At 40.8% G+C, this 12,643-nt stretch overlaps 1 protein-coding gene across 4 annotated transcripts in view; it reads right to left on the bottom strand.

Annotated features, from left to right (window-relative positions):
* Positions 1–4,171: 4,171 nt before the first annotated feature.
* Positions 4,172–12,643, bottom strand: part of SRPK1 (SRSF protein kinase 1) — an 82,840-nt gene continuing 74,368 nt past the window's right edge. For 2 of the 4 annotated variants that reach the window (XM_049652755.1, XM_049652752.1), the window contains exons 15-17: positions 8,646–8,738; positions 8,238–8,330; positions 4,172–6,726 (exon numbers count right to left, since the gene is read on the bottom strand). In XM_049652755.1, coding sequence (XP_049508712.1) covers positions 6,542–6,726; positions 8,238–8,330; positions 8,646–8,738 — 371 coding nt within the window. In that variant the 3' untranslated portion in view covers positions 4,172–6,541. The remainder of the gene's footprint in view (positions 6,727–8,237; positions 8,331–8,645; positions 8,739–12,643) is intronic. The other 2 variants (XM_049652754.1, XM_049652753.1) reach the window with 2 other exon arrangements.

The following is a 12,643-nucleotide window of genomic DNA, read 5'->3' as shown; positions in this document are numbered from 1 at the left end:
AGCCAGGCGCCCCTGTAGGGCATGCTTTTTAACCAATGCCCTGACAACCTACCCAGTGAGGTTTCTTCTATAGTTCAGATGGATTTGGAACGAGCACCCCAGCATCGTCCTGTTGTTGGTAATGGGAACTATTGGAGTGAGACTTAAGAACAATCATATTCAGAGGTGCCTTAGTGGCTCAGTTGGGTAAGCATCTGACTCTTGCTCTTGGCTCAGGCCTTGATCTCAGGGTTGTGAGTTCAAGTCCCGTGTTGGGTACTACACGTGAAGCCTACTTAAAAAAAAAAAAAATCCCATTCATATTTTCTTGTGTTGATAAAATTATTTCAGTCAGGCATTTACTTTATGCAAACTTGATGAACAACAGAATTTGACAATTTTTGTAGCTTAGTGCCTTTTCTACTTTACATCCATTTATTTCTCATAATTTTACTTTTCATATGAAAAGAAACATTTCTAAGTCTACCTTCTCAAAATTTCTCACTACAATGGCAACCATGGTGGGCCACAGAAGCTTCTGGGGAACTTGAGCATCTGCCAATAGCCTGCACCTTGCTCTTGCCAGAACAGCACGTTTCACCAAAGCAGGAGTCGGTTTACTAATGACCAGTCCTGGAGAAGGATCTGCAAATCTGTTTAGGAGTCAGCCAGCATTTCACCTTTTGCTTGATCTTCAAAGAAACTCAGAATTCAACCTCTCCAATCACAGTAATGATTTTGGTTGAAAGCTAGTAACTGCTTATCAGCTCAAGTGGCTTTACCTTTACTTAAACTCCTAAGGGCACCTTGAATCTCATCTTTGAAAGTACATAGAAAATCAATAAAATCAGCACCTGTCTAACCAAGTTGCCTTCTCACTTGCCTCTGCCTTGGGCTGGGGCGTAAGGATGGTTGTGATGCCCAAACTTCACCAGGGACTAGGCCTGGGCCAATATGGTCAAGAGAGGACTAGTCACTTAGATCTGAGATGCTAACTGGATGGATATCTTAAATGCTTTGTCTTACATCCCTGTATTAGTTACCTGTTGCTGCATACAGAGCACATTACCACAGAACTCAGTGGCTTAAAACGTTTCCGTTTTTGTGGGTTAGGGGTGTCTCTGTCTCAAGGTTTCTCACAGGGCTGCAATTAAGCTATCGGGATCTGCCTCCAGACTCAGTGGTTGTCTGCAGGATGCAGACTGTGGGCCTCCCCATACTGCTACTCACATGGCGGCTTGCTTCCCCAGAAAGAGTTCCAAGACAGAACGAGAGAGGGGGGCAGAGAAGACAGCAGGCACAGCCCTTTGTAACCCAATCGTAGAAGTAACATCTGTCACTTTTGCCTTGATCTGTTAAAACAGTCACTAAGTCCAGCCCACATTCAAGGTGAGGGGATTACAAAAATGTGTTCATATCCGTGTGGGAGTCACTGGAGTCTTTTTAAAAGTTGAAGTTACTCATTATTTTCTGCTGCAATGGGCACTTCCCAGAATGGTTTATTGAAACAAAGGTTAGAGTCCAGTAACCTTACATGCTGATGGATACGTATTTGTTTTGAAATAAGTTGCTGAAGATCAAACAAGGGCTCTGACCCTCTAAACTCACCCCTCTTTGTTACTGAACCTCAAGAGGATTTATAGTAGGGCCCACTAATTTATTAAATTTTTTGTTAACATTTTATTCATTTTTGAGACGGAGAGAGCATGAGCAGGGAAGGGGCACAGAGGGAGACACAGAATCCCAAGCAGGCTCTAGGCTCTGAGCTGTCAGCACAGAGCCCGATGCGGGGGGCTTGAGCCCACGAAGAACCGTGAGATCATGACCTGACCTGAAGTCAGCCACTTAACCCCTAAGCCACCCAGGAGCCCCTAGTGTTGTTCACTAATTTCTAACACTGATGGTCCTCTCCTCTGTATTCAGTAAATCCAAAGCAATCAATGCAACGTCTTAAAGGCACAACTTCTAGGAGCATAGCTCAAATGCAGGCAGCCGGTGCACTTCTAGAACACGGTCAAGTTCTGCCAATTGTTATTGTATTAAAATGGGCAAAAACTACATCTGCATTAAGGACAAGATTATGATAAAAAAGCCTCCTCCCTTATAAGGAATGGTATGGTCAGCAACACAACTACATACTAATGTAAACTTGCTTAATTCGTTAAAACTTCTAAACACTTAACATCATCTTCAATCTTCTGGCTTTTTAACGGGGATATTTGATATCACAAGGACTTGGTGTGGACTGGCATTTGTGCAAAGACATAAAGACAAACGCACATCATGCGTGTAGTTTTTAAATTCCAACTTTTAAAAACAGGACTTTAGTGACAGAGACAAACCTCCTCCTAAGTAGGTCTCAAGGTTCACATACTATCTTCATGTAATATATACAAGTTTATATATTTAATCCTCATATACTGAAGACTATGCAAGCGATGTTAAGATACTAATACCTTGCCAACTGCAAAGGCACCACCTTGGCGGGCAAAACACAAAGAACTGACAACTATTCAAGCTTCTTTGGTGTCATTAGGCCTTATTTCTGGAGTAAATGTAATTCTGATTCTATTATCAATAAATCATCCATTTTCTATGAGACAGTCATCCAACAGCAAATCCCTTTCCTCAGAAGGGCAGACTGTTAGATTCCACAGGTTTCACAAATAAAAGAATGGGCAGTAATACAGTCTTGTAACCTGGGCCTGCTCTGGGGCAGCTAAATGGTTCCCCTGTGGACACTCAGGGCAAATGAAGAGTGAAAAGCAGGGGTCCGGGGAGGGGGATGGTTTAACTCCATCTCCGTTTGCTGGTTCTTTTGAGATTGCGACAAGCTCTCCTAGGACAACAGCAATGAAGTTTTCCAAAACCCTCTGAGCTCTAGGCCCATACATTTGACACAAGGCCTAGTGAGACTGCCTAGACTGGTCAGTCCAGTAAACCAACACGTTGGTTTGAGGAATTCTGGTTTAATTCGTTTAGGTTGTTTTTTAAACATGTTACATTCTCTTCTGGGCAACACTACAACATGAACACACTACACAGGTCTTCAGCATGATGTAATTAAATTAACTAGGACAGTTTACGTAGTTCAGGGGTGGGGAAGGACTTTCTATTGAACAACGTTAACAAACATAACAATGAAAGGCAAATAAAAAATTGGAAAAGTATGTGATGGAAAATGATAAAAATGCATCATCTTTAGTATATAACAAATCCTTACCACATAATCAAATAGGGAACCACATCAACATAGAGCTGGGTAATGGAGGTAGATAACCAAATAAAAATGGCCAAAAACCCATGAAACAAGTTTCTGACTTCACTAGTCATCCAATCTGCAAATTAAAACAAGACACTCCTGTTTTTTTTGGCACTCAAACTGGGCATCAGGAATAAAATGAGTGTGGGGACGCCTGGGGTGGCTAGTCGGTGGAGTGTCCGACTGGCTTAGGTCATGATCTGTTTGTGAGTTTGAGCCCTGCACGGGGTTCACTGCTATCAGCACAGAGCCCACTTCAGATCTTCTGTTGCCCCCTCTTGTGCTCTCCCCTCTTGTGTGATCTCTTGTTGCCCTCTTTCCCACTTGTGCTCTCTCAAAAATAAAATAAGTCTAAAAAAAAGACTTTAAAAAAGGAATAAAATGAGTGCGATCCTAACAGGCCCATCCAAACACTGCTAGTCACAGCCAAACAGTCCGTTTCCCACAGAAGTTATGGGACATTCACTACAAGCCATAAAAATGTGCTTACAACCTGGCCCAGCCATTCCATGTCTAAGAATTTGTGCTAAGCAATAAATCAGATGTGTATGACAGCCTGGGCACAATAGGGTTTGTCATGCCAGTGCCTTAGGCAGAGTTCACAAATCTTTGGCGTTCTGCATCTACAATGATTGTAATCTGAGGCCGGGGTGGGAAAGACATTACCACAAATATTCTGGGAAAATGCTATTGGATATAGGGAATAACAATTTTCTTAAAACTTTCCAAAATGTACTGTTAATCTCACCTACCCCCAATTTAAAGATAGAAGCAAAGCTACAAATGACATAAAGTGGCATGTGTTCAAGCTATAAAATTTCACTGCTTATTTAAGTACAAAAAGCATACTCAACCAATCCTTCCCTCCATCCTGAAGGTTGGCTCAGACCAACTTGGGCAACAAATGAACAGAAATGCTCTGGAAACATGTAGGTTATTAAATAATTTGTTTATTGTACTGCATTTATAAAGAAAACAGACAATGCACCTGATAGAAAGAATAAAAATGCATTTGGGGTTTTAACTGACAGCAATAGAAATCCTTTAGTAAGATCATGGCAATTTGACAGTATTATGATTAAGTTCAATAAAGGTACATGGGGTACTTGGAAGATCAATTTCTATAGCTGCCTCTTTCTACGGCTTCTAATTCATCTGGCTCCTTAAATGACAGGGGGAAAAGCCCTTATTTGGAGGGAAAACATGTCCAAGAAAGAAGTTATAGGTTCTCTCTTCTTAAAATTTCTTTTTACATCAATTGTTAAAATGGGGCCTTCTATTTGTGTTTTGGTTATTTTACTTTAATATCATCACCAGAATTCCTGTGATTCCACAATTGTTATTTTACAGTGTAGAAAAGAATTCAGTTCTAGTCTGCTATTGCTTTAGATGTATATACAGCTGAAAAGCCAAAGTGGATTAGAAGTGCCGAAGGATTTTCCCTGCCGTTGTTGGATACAATCTATTTTCTTTATTCTTGATAGGTGCATAGACAGCCTCACTTAAAATTCTTTCTACAGGAACATGTCTGATTTCAGGACTACCCAATCAAGGATCCGATGAATGGCTGGCCATCGGTACTCAGGGTTCTAGGTTTATGAGTTAAATGGATTGCATAATTGCACCATGTTTTCCTTTGCTGTTGTTGGTGGAAAAATGGCAGAATCTGGACTCCAATTTCCTGTATAGAGGGTCAGCTACCTGAAAGTCTCATCAGCAGCTTTGCTAGGAGAGCCTCAAGTTGCACTTCCTTGGCTTTCTGTAAATCACTCCTGGAGCCGTCTCTGCAGAATGCTGTAGTCCTCAAGGCCCACTTGGTCTGTGCTGAACAAGTGGCTGTGACCCCAAGCCTGCCCCTCTTTTACTTTTCAATATGACCCGAGGAATATATGATGTCTAGGGCAAGTCTAAGAGACGCCCATTCTAAAGTAAGATTCACAGAGCCTTTTCTCATTAAAAAAAAAAAAAAAAAAAAAAAAGCCTCAAGTACATCTCAATTATCCCAAAATTGCAGTTAAAAACTTACATTATACAAAGAAATAGCAGCAGAGAATGGCTAATCTTAAAACAACCAAAAACAAAAAACAAAAATAAAAACAAAACAAAACACCCCCTCCAAAACAAAACAAAAAAACCCCACCCCAAAAAGTGCCATCCCACCCTTCCCCTTGGTTCTTCTATACTGGGATTTCACTTAAGACCTGAAGCCTCTCAGAAAATGAGAAAGGCTAAGCCACAGAGGGAAACTGCTTCAAGGCTAAATTTGGACAAGATGAAGAAAAAGCTGTGAATACAAGTAGGGGACTGACTGGAAAAGAATCAGGAATTCTAGGGCATTTTCTTCTTAGAGGGGAAATCTCTGATACCCAGATCTCCTTTCTAGAGTCATCCTGAATTCTTTAGTTAGTTATGGGGCAATAAACTCAAGTGCAGTGAGTAAAGTGCCAGCCAGGGGTTAAAACAATGAAAAACAAAACAGCCAAATGAACGAACTCTGCTGTTAGGGTAACAGAAGACACACAGGAAAGGACTGTTTTGCAAAACAGCTGTGGTTCTGCAGAAATTACAAATCAATGGTTCCGCTTCTGTTTTCATCAAAAATCACACCAAAGATTCAAGGATCTTAGAGTTATTAAAGGATGAAAGGAATTTGATAGTGCTTTGAACAGTGATAAAATGGTACCCAAATTTGGAGCTTATACAGCTCCTTTAAAAAGATAGCCTGAAAGTCGCAGGAAAAAATGTGAACATAGAGAGCAACAGAAACAGTCCAGGTAGATGATGCAGCCTGGATACAGCAAGTTTAATGTCTCTGCTGTACACAGAAGTAACACCCTTTCCCCTTCTCATCCTTATGCTGGCACTAGGATACGCACTAGAAAATTTGACTCTTAGAGTCAGTGAATAAAAGGATGAGCTCATACATCTTCATAGTTTTTAAAAAGGATGTGTATAATTTAAAGGGTGTTCTAATGGAAAGACAAGGGTACAGGGTGAGAGGCTGTTTCACATTTTAGTCTATTCGTCTTTGGCAGAGCCCAATCAAGGCCAAATTCACCTAGGATGCCCAATGGCTGTGGGGGATCTCCACAGGGTCAAGTAAGCAAACCCAAATGAACAGATTGATTTAAAAAAAGAAAACAAGAAAACAAAAAACAAAAAAACAAAAAAACAAAACAAAAAAAACCCCTTAGGAAACCCTTGAAATAAGAGCTTCACCCTGAAAAGGGAAGAGGGAAATGCTTGTTGGGGAGGGGTGAGGGTCAGCATGTGATCTCTGCTGCGCTGTTAGGCTGGGGCTTAGGAGTTGAGCCAAGGGTGCCGGAGACAATCGGCAGCAGTGGCTCTCTTCTCGGGTATCAGCTCCAACATGGGCAGTAAGAAATCCGTGAAGCCAGCTGCCTCTTCCTGAGACCACTCATACTTCTCCACTAGAACCTCAAAGAGGCCCCAGGGTTTCAGTTTCGTGATGTGTTTCAGGTCACCTATGATAAAGACAATACAAAAGAAACTGACTGACACTGACAAGTGACAAGAGCCTTTTGTGGATATCCAGGAACTAATCCGGGTGCTCTATAAAGAAATTTTGCCACCAGAATTGAATCTTTCTTCATTCAAATTTCTCACATTCTCCATTCTGAGGGCCTAAAAACTTAAGATAATTTGTTTGCTCCACCATTCCAGAATATTCTGTCCCAGTCAAATTGGGCAGGCCTAGCATGAACTAGGTATTCACTAAAATGAATATTAAATGCCTATATATGCAACATGGTGTCATATGGTGTTCAGAGGCAGTTTATTACCACATACCAAGAACAATTTGTTTGTACTGTTTTTTTTTTTTTTTGACTTAACAGTCTAGTAAATATTGCTTCCAAATAAGGCAGTAAGAGCTAATACCACGCCAAACCTGTATAAAAGCAACAAGACTAAAAGAACAAACCCCACACAGGTTTCAGATATAGCTACACTACACTTTGTAGTATTCTGGAATGTCATTCTAAATTTTGCTTCTTTGAAATGATAATTGAAAAAAAATAAGGTCAATTACAGTGCCTTATTAAGGTAAATGCTGCTTTAAAACTTCTACAACACTTATTTGAGGTCTCTTCTGTGGGCAGTGAGTGCCTGATTAATTACCTACTCGGTATATGCATGCCATTAACTGGTCTTTGTGCAAGGAGGAACTCTTATGAAGCACTTCAGTATTTTCCTGCCAAAATAGAAACATTAAATGTTTCTGAGGATGCTTGCTGTCAAGTGTTGAGAAAAATGATTTTCCTCAGCATTAGCATAGAGGTTGTGAGGAAAAAGGGAATCATGGCAAAAAGGGAAAAAAAGGCCAGTCTTCCAATCCCTTCCATGTCAGGTGTTCAAATTTCAGCTTTCAAATTTTATTTGTATGCATAAGTACACATTTAAATATGTCAATGTATATTATCGAGTCAAAAAGTTGGAGTAAGAGTATTCTCTTGGTTTCCTTCACTCCTCAGTGATGACATAAACTTATAAAATTGTCAAGGGTAAAGTTAATTTGTAGAACTGATGGGCTTAAGTGACTATGTTGGGTGTCACTAGGCCACAAGACAGAGTGAGATGTAATCCTGCCCTTAGGAAGCTTGAAGTAAATGATTTGCCCTTTGAAAGAGGCAGTTCTTAGACCAAATGCTAGCAAAAATCTGCCCATTTTCCAGAAGTGCTATAATAGGAGTAATCAATGTGCCAGGTACTATATACAAAGTAACTTATTCAATATGAAGTAGACACTTATAATCTCCAGTTAGAAATCAGCAGACTGAGGTTGTGTAGCAGCTGGGATTTGAACCCAGATAGTCTGGTTCCAGTCTCTGCTCTTGACCACACTACTACAGCTCAGCAGTCAAGACAGGACCATTCTTCTATAGGTGCTGGGAATACATGTACCCAGCAGTACTTACCTCTTCATTTTTAAACACTTTGCCCCCTTAATGTCTGGGAACAAACACATTTATTTTACCTTTTTTGGTGAAAAATTCCTTGGAATATTTTCCTGCCACAATGAGCTTGCGAGGCACCTTCCCCAGAAGTTCTATGATCAATGCAATGTGATCTGTATGTTTCAAACATTTCAGGAAAGGGGAAAAAAAAGACATACATAACAGGAGTAACAAATGCAGTTCTAGACAATGGCAGAAAGAGTAGCATGCACACCTCTTTATGAAGCATTTCAGGGTTGCTTTCTGTCCTAAATAGGAAGAGGACTCTATCCACCTAATGGAGAGTCCAGAAAACCATAACAAAATCACGCACCCACTCCAGTGGGACTTGAGTGATAAGATAACTAAAAACAATCTTGGTGTGAATGCTCTGCTTCCTTAAGTTGTATACCTGGGGCCTAGATGAAAACTCATGTTAATAATACTACCTCTGCGATTGAAGAAGTCCTGTGAATATTTCCCACTGAGGGCAAAGCGTCTTGGAATTCTGCCTATCAGCTCTATAATGTGCGCAATGTGGTCTAAAATAGAAGGGTAAGAAGAACAGGATCAAGGACAAGCTGTAAAGGTTTTTTTTTTTATGAATAGCTTTTTCAAGGACTAGCTCTTTAAGAGTAACTACAAATATAACCAAGGATATTCCAGGGGAGACTGGGAAGGTCGAGAATTATTTCAGGTGGTTGGTTACCTGATAGCAGCTGGCAAGTCCCACTCTGGAGTTTGGAGGCTTAACTAGATCTTTATTTCTATTTTGCCTATACATCTAGGTTCAGGTGGGTTTTTCAGATGAGGTGAAAAACTGTACCAATATTCTTTATACATTCTGGAACTGTTATTTATTTATGATACTGCCCTGGGCTTCACGTAATAATATCACTCTATTTAACAATGTTCATGACGATTAAGTTATCACATATGATTATTTGAGTTTTCACGACCACCCTGTACAACAGGCCAAAGATTAATACCCCATTGTAAAGATGAGAAAATAGAACCTCAGAGAGAATAAATGGCCTACTTGAAGGTACAGGGCTAAAAGGAGCTAGAACTCAAATGAAAACCCACATCTCATCATGTCTAGTTCAGAGCTATTTGTTTTAAAATAAATCATATTTTAAGTACAAATTAGAGAAAAACATTTTACTTTTCATTTATTTTTTAAATTTTTTTAGTGTTTATCTTTGAGAGAGAGTGACAGAGTGTAAGTGGGGGAGAGGCAGAGAGAGAAGGAGACACAGAATCCGAAGCAGGCTCCAGGCTCTGAGCTGTCAGCACAGAGCCCGTTGTGGGGCTTGAACTCACAAACTGTGAGATCGTGACCTGAGCCAAAGTTGGATGCTTTTAACTGACTGAGCCACCCAGGTGCCCCGAAAAACATTTTAAAATACAGCTACTTGACTTCTGTAGGCCACGAAAAGATGTCCACATCATAGCAGTGCGTTGTAACTGTCACGGCATGAATATGGACTGTGAACACTGCCAGGGATGTGTCCAGTGTGTCCCCAGGTGAGCCTGGGACTGGCCAGCATCCATCCACGCTTACAGGCAGCTCTACTACCTTTTTTTATTCTGCAGGTAACTAAGAATACGAAGTACATTTTAAAAAGTGATGGCTGCTAGTCACAAAAGGACTTTAATCCTGTTAGAGAATCATGAAGATCAAAAGGAATTACTTAAAGATTTCTAATGTTACCTTAAAGGGGAATAATAATATGCCAGAGACATCAATATATCTGGGAATTTGTGAATGTCTCAGGTCCTATCTGTTTCTCATGTAAAGGACCCGGTGCTGTCATTTTAAGAGGGCTTTACATTCATGCATTCACTATAACCTTTTGGCAGTTTTGACTGAATTTATAGTTCGGTAACAAGGACTCAGCTGCTAAGAAATTTCTGCCTATTTTAGGCAAAACCTGCAAATAAATGTCTTTGTATAAACAGATTATAAATGAGACCACAGTTTATCTTCTGTAAACTTCCAAGTGAAGTATTGGTTCTTTTAATATTTTTCCTATACCAAGGAATTATTTTTCCCCTGAATGTGTTTTTACATTTAGTTCCAGCAACCTGTATCTGGTTTATCAATTGATCATAGGGCTGATATACCTGATAGGCAAAATTATCCAAGTATTATTCCAAGAGTTAGGGGCTGGAGAATATCATCAGAGAACATGCTTCTTAGGTTGGCCCCAGTCCTACCGTGACTTGTAACAAACTATGTATACACTGGCTGGAGGATAAGGGTTTGCTGTTTTCTGCTCTTATGGGCCTCTTAGGCAGTAGTTTAAAGTTTCACCTAAAGACTGTTAGTATTGACTGGTACAGGAGGAAATAAATTTGTATAGAAATACCTAGGATAGATGGTTCTCCCTTATTCCTTACTTGGGACTTTTTATATATGTTTCAATCATCAAGTTTGGTAGCATAAGATCCTATACAATATAATTCCAGCTGCTCTATGTGTTCTGTACCACACACTATTTACAGAGAGTGTACAAAAATAGAAAAAAAAAATCAACTACCCTCCCAAACAAAGATAGTAGGGCATTTCTTTCTTTCTTTCCTTCCTTCCTTCCTTTCTCTTTCTTTCTCTCTCTCTCTCTCTCTCCCTCCCTCCCTCCTTTCTTTCTATTACATTTATTTATTTTTGAGAAACAGAGTGAGACAAAGCATAAGCAGGGTATGGGCAGAAAGAGAAGGAGACACAGAATCTGAAGCAGGCTCCAGGTTCTGAGCAAGCGGTCAGCACAGAGCCTGACACGGGGCTCGAACCCATGGACCGTGAGATCATGACCTGAGCCGCCGAAGTCGGACGCTCAACCTACTGAGCCACCCAGGCACCCCTATAGTAGGGCATTTCTAAAATGGTGTAAGTCTATAGTGCCAAACTTACAACCAGAAAAAAAAAAAAAAGCAGCAAAGACTAGGGAAAATTAAGTGTGTACATAGACAGTAATTACAGTTATATTCTTACAAGGGCTGATGTATAGAAAACACATCCATACTGTACCCACTAAAATAGGCATTTGGCTATGGGAACTGGCGCAACATTTTCCAAACAGTACTTATTAGGAATGTCAGGAGGTCCTACTAAAAATGCCTACTAATATCCCAAGGGACCACAGTGTGAGAAATAGAGCTTTCTTGGTTCCACAGGGCACAAAACTTGATTTCCCTAAGATGGAGGAAAGCACAGGGAGTGAAGGACATATTTTCCTTATTGGGAGGGTATATTGCTAGTGCTCTTTCAAAGTAATTCCCGTTAATCCTGAAAACAAAATCTGCCCAAACTGTTTAATCAAGAAGGTAAGATACCTCTTTAACAGTTCTTTCATTCACAATTATCTCATCTAAGTTATCTGGCCACCACCATGATAAAAAAAAAAAAAAAAATTTCTAAAAAAAAAAAAAAAAAAAAAATCACATGTGGGGACTAAGCTTAGGAATTCCCTGAGCTTGCACAGATGGGTTAATAAGGCATAAGGAAATAGAAAGCTACAGGATGAACGCATCCAAGATTAGGTAAACAGGGCAAAGGCCCCCAGTAGAGGACAAAATACTGGAATAGAAAAGCCTCAGGATGAAAGTATCAAAAATGAGGTAAACAAGATTAGGTATTCAGGGCAGAAACACCCCCCCAACTTAGTACAATAGCAAAAAGCTGCTTTCACAGGGAAGAAGGACCAAAATAGGTAAATAGGGCTATAGACCCCAGTAGGGCCTAGAGTGGAGCCCAGAGTGGAGCCCAGAGAGCCCAGAGTGCCCAGAGTGGAGCTAATTAGCAAAAGAAAGGTGCCTTGCTGACCCTTGAGGGTGCAGGCTCTGTCTTGTCCCCTAGGCCAGTTTAGGTAAACAGAGGTGGTGCCTGAGGCCTGCTGTAAACAAACTCCCTCCCAGCTTTGTTTTGTATTGACCCAAACCCCTAACACCGCCTATCTTCAAAACTCTTCATTCCCTCGTCTATGAGTTAATGTTCATGGTTTCACGGTCTCTTTTACACATCTGCCACGCTTGTAAGCCTTCTGATCCTAATAAAAATGGAGCAAGGACCCTTACTCAGGGCTCTTGTCAACTCCTGAACATTAGCCTCTCTTGCATTTTAATCCTGCATCCCACTCTCTTGCTGGACAAGAGAGAACTCCAGACCCAGTCTATGACAATCACACATTTAGTTGTCTGCTTTTACAGCCTCTCAGATGGAGCAGCTCACAGCTTGGGCCTTTCCCACCGGCTATCACAAAATGTAAGCCAATAATATTTTGTTTTAAAATGGAACTCTAGGGGCGCCTGGGTGGCGCAGTCGGTTAAGCGTCCGACTTCAGCCAGGTCACGATCTCGCGGTCCGTGAGTTCGAGCCCCGCGTCGGGCTCTGGGCTGATGGCTCGGAGCCTGGAGCCTGTTTCCGATTCTGTGTCTCCCTCTCTCT

This window comes from Panthera uncia (genome assembly GCF_023721935.1).
Source record: "Panthera uncia isolate 11264 chromosome B2 unlocalized genomic scaffold, Puncia_PCG_1.0 HiC_scaffold_24, whole genome shotgun sequence".
In the NCBI taxonomy this organism is placed as follows: Eukaryota; Metazoa; Chordata; class Mammalia; order Carnivora; family Felidae; genus Panthera; species Panthera uncia.
Note: the sequence above shows the minus strand (reverse complement) of the source record. Positions and strands in the feature narration are given on the sequence as shown.